At 39.4% G+C, this 4415-nt stretch overlaps 1 protein-coding gene across 2 annotated transcripts; it reads right to left on the bottom strand.

Annotated features, from left to right (window-relative positions):
- Positions 1-596: 596 nt before the first annotated feature.
- LOC131016794 (putative late blight resistance protein homolog R1A-3) lies at positions 597-4415 on the bottom strand. 2 transcript variants are annotated; one of them, XM_057945528.1, is made up of 2 exons: positions 1060-4415; positions 597-912 (listed from the first exon to the last, which is right to left on the bottom strand). In XM_057945528.1, exon 1 carries the CDS (start codon positions 4079-4081, stop codon positions 1079-1081), a length of 3003 nt encoding a protein of 1000 aa, XP_057801511.1. In that variant the 5' UTR covers positions 4082-4415; the 3' UTR covers positions 597-912; positions 1060-1078. The 2 variants fall into 2 exon arrangements, with proteins under 2 accessions (XP_057801511.1, XP_057801512.1); XM_057945529.1 differs by having other exon boundaries at positions 597-802.

Raw genomic sequence — 4415 nt, 5'->3', positions numbered from 1 at the left:
AGAGCCTTCTAATTCCGATTAATGAGGATCGGAGTTCGAATCTGATTGAGGGCCAGGTGTTCGAGAAAATTCCAGATAGAGGACTCGAGGCTGCGAGACAGTGCACTGCAAGTGTTCGAGGAATTGCTTCAATGAATTAATCGACTTCCTATCCAGGTTAGAGCTTCTTGATATCCAATGAACTGCTTCATATTTAGCGATTTAATTACTTAGAAAGTTCTCACATCCTATTGCTAACTTAATATCCTATGAACAAGAATGAGGAATGAGATTTATCATATGAATTATTTTTAGAAAGGATGGTACAAAACTACACATAGTGAAAGTATGGAATCTTACAAATTAAGTGCCCATATCAGTATCATTTCATATTCTCAACATGCTTAGATAGAGAAGATTAAGCCTATAACATCAAGTAGATGATTTAATTAAGCTACAACATGTATTATAATCAACTGAAATATGCAAAGTCATTAGATGACCCTCACTCGCTTCCCTCAATTTCAGCAATCACCTCTGTTTTGAGATATTTCTAACTTTGTCAACATTCTTCATAAAGGACCCTAGTTGATTGAATGGCAACAAAGTATCTTGGAAAAAAGAAACTATGAAATATCAACATTCTTCATAAAAACATAGACATATACACACATGATAAAGCACACAATGTTATCACTCTTCAAAACATCATCACTCACATGCGAAACAAACTTCTGACAAATCAAAACAAGTTCCAAACTTCATTGCTTAAGAGGACCTCTTCAATATGAGAACACATTCCCATCCTCTTTTCTTTTTCAATCTGAATCATGAGAAAGATACATCATCATGTTTTTGTCATCGTCATCATCGACTCAAAACTCTAAAAGCTTGAAACCCGATGATCGGCCAACAAAACACACATAACACCGGCTGTGAAATAACCAAAATTGAATAAAAACAGGATAAGATGCATGTAGCAAACAATAGTAAATTTAATTACTAGATGTATCTTATCATATAAAAACTAAGTTTGGAAAGTTGTGACCAATAGCAAATTCAAGGGATGAAAGGCAGTACCTTATCCAAATCCACATCTTTAGGACTTAGCACTGCAGACAACTTGAATGTTGTTTCCATATTCTTCTTGCTCCTCTCGTATCAATTCAACCGACTCCATTAGAGACTCTTTCACTTTTCCAGTAACCTCAATGAGTTCAAGAGTTGAAATGTCTCCAATATCTTTTGGAATCCCATTGAGATCCCAACAAGAACGAAGCAGTAGCCGTTTGAGTTTGGGGAAATGACTACTTTCAGTTATCCAATTCTCCAACCCTGAACCTCCAATTAGAAGAACTTCCAACGCTGGGAATGCTCCTTCGATTGTTTCCCATGTATCACCATCGACCCAGGTACAACTTTTTAGTTTAAGTACTTGTAGATTTGGCAATGAACCAACAACAATCATGTGGCTCCAAGGAAGGCTCAAATCAATCAAACTCAACTTTTTCAGCATGCTAGGATAAGAAATCTTGTAGTGCTTTGGCCGAGATCCAAACTTTCCACCAGCATATACTTCCAAATTCTCGAGCTGGTGTAGATGTACCAGATCATTCAAACAAGCTGCATCTTCATGATGACCCCAAGAACAATCAATCTTCAACTTTTTAAGGTTTGGGATCTTCTTCAAGATCCTTTTAGTGCAACTCGAATGCGATACATGGGAAAGTGTTTGTAGGCTTTCTAGAGAGAGAGTTGTTTCATTTGGATCCTCAAAAAAGATTGTCCCGTGAAAGTGAACATGTCTTAATTGTGGCGTGTCCCAACCCAACACAAGATTACAAACTACTCCAACTAAGAATTTTTCTCGCCTTTCTCTATCAATGATTAAGGTTTGCAGATTCTTAAGCATCGATAATCCCGTAGGAATAGATTCCATATACTTAATAGAAAGATATCTTAAATGAAATAACTCACATAGTTGATGCACTGATGGTGAGCTCTCCACGTCAGCAGGTACCGTATCCAACACCCTCAGCAACCTCACACCCTTGACAAAGTTCAGTTTCACTAAACGATATTTCGAGCATCTGATGGAATGAATGGTTGAATCATCATCGTCTGAAAGGTATCTTAGATGAGAAGAATCAAGGCTTACGCGGCGCTGATTCTTTATCCTTTCTTCAAAATGTTCCTTTTCAACATTCTTATCCATCAGATTCAAGAAAAACTGACTTTCATGCGCTTTTCTTATGCACAAGTCCCTCATCAGATCATGGAGGCTGCAGCTTTTGATTCTGTTATCAGACTTCCTCTTTTTGACCAAAACAAGATTTCTCTTCATGAGTTCATCTAAACACTCTTCTCCCACCTTTTCAAAGCTTTCAGAGTTGCTTGGATATTTCACAAAGCCCTCAGCTACCCATAATCTGATAAGTTTCTTTGCATGGATCTCATCATCTTCCGGAAAGGTAGCCATGTACAAGAAACATGGCCTCAAATATTGAGGTAATTCGACATAGCTCAAAGATAGTATCTCCTCGATTTGGTCATGCTCTGTAGTTTTTGCAGACTTCACCTTTTCTGCAATCTCCTGCCATGAAGATGGATTCTTACTAACTGTGGATAGAAGCCCCGCAATCACCACAATCGCGAGGGGCAATCCTTTGCAGCTTGTCGCAATCTCCTCCCCAATAGTTTCTAAATTGGAAGGACATTCTTCATCTGCAAACACCTTATGCTTCAACAAATTCCAGCTCTGCTCTGCATTCAACAGGCTTATCTCATGAAGCCTGTTCGAAGGATCCGGATAAGAAGCCACCTCAAACAACCTCGTGGTTAGCACAACACGGCTTCCGTTGCCATCATCAGGAAATACCCTTCTAACAAGATCCCATGCCTCACCACTCCACATATCATCCATCACAACTAAATATCTCCTCCCCATTAAAATTTTGTGCACTTTTTCATCATCACTTTGTCCCAATCTACCAGTGTTGTATTCTTTCAAGGACTCCAGAAGGCTAGAAAGAATTCTCTGTGCACTGTAATCTTGTGATATTGTGACCCAAACACGAATCACAAAATGGCCCACCGTTAATGGATCATCATAAACGTTCCTGGCAAGAGTAGTTTTGCCGATGCCACCCATACCACAGATTGGGATGACTTGGAGTCGGGATGGCTCTCCACAGAGGCGATCCTTCACGTCTAACACATAATCTTCAAAACCAACCATGGAATCTTTGTGGATGGATGGATCAGTTGATGATGAACTAGGAGCAGCAGAAATATCATCACCACCGCGTTCAACGTCTTTGCTGCTGGAGCTATCCTTGATTTCCTTCACTTGTGCAGCAATCAAAGCAATCTCCCCCATCACCCTTTCCATCTGGAGTTCGTGTTTTGAACTTCGATAGTATTCAGTCTCCTCTTCCTCCTGCTTCTCATCATCACTAACCCTGTCCGGCGGTGCAAGTCCAGATGAGGAAGCAGCCTTGTCGCTCTTGTTATTCTTCACGGCAGTTGCCTCCGCCATGATCGAGTCAATTTCGCTTCCCATCTTTTTCAAGTGGTTTATGAAGTGGAGTCTGGACTTGAACATAGCGAACTCGGCTGGTAAAAATCTCCACTTGTCTCTGAAACGAATGTGATTTCTCTCCCACTTTAAGAAGCTGTTGATTTTTTGTCCTTCAATTACTATGTTGCGAATTCGGCCTTTCAAACTGTTGTTGTCTGTAGCTTCGTCGCCAAGAAAATCTTGGCCACACTCCTTCAACATTTTTTTGTACTTCAAACTAGTATCCTTGATGACAGTGCCCCAGTCGAGTTTATGGGACTCGGGCTCTTCATCAGAAGACAAGAAAACCTTTTCCAGCACAAGATATTCTAAGATATCTTCTGCTTCATTTGCCACTTTCCTCATTCGCTCTTCCAAAATCTTGAACTTGTCTGGAAATTTGTCGAGGAAGTCTTGGAAGGGAGTAACATACTCAAGGAGAGATGTAATTTGTTGTTTTTCTTCAACAGAGATGGAATGTAGATTGCTGTTTAGGAATTGGTCTATGGTGTTTGTGAGGGAGACAAGAGCAGCATAGGCCATCTCTCAGGAACAATTTTTGGTTTCTTTTGTTTTAGTTTTTGGGAAATGAAATGAAAAAAGACTAACGACAGCAGGATTGATGATGATCAGTATTCATCGAGTATTTTTTGTGGAAATGACAATACAGATCATTTTGAAAAGTTGTGGCATCCAAAAAAGTGGTTTTGCTTGATTGATTTTTCATTTTTCTAATGTGATCTAGAAGAAAAAAGGAAGAAAGTAGATTAGATTATAAAATTTCCAAGAACACCATCAATTATGAAAGCAGAAGACATACTGTAGTGCCGAATGCTAACAAATCCATCAAAGAAGTGAAATTGCTACCTTTATGTGA

This window comes from Salvia miltiorrhiza, chromosome 3 (assembly GCF_028751815.1).
Source record: "Salvia miltiorrhiza cultivar Shanhuang (shh) chromosome 3, IMPLAD_Smil_shh, whole genome shotgun sequence".
NCBI classification, from domain to species: Eukaryota; Viridiplantae; Streptophyta; class Magnoliopsida; order Lamiales; family Lamiaceae; genus Salvia; species Salvia miltiorrhiza.
The sequence above is the reverse complement of the archived record's forward strand: the minus strand, read 5'-3'. Positions and strand labels throughout refer to the sequence as shown.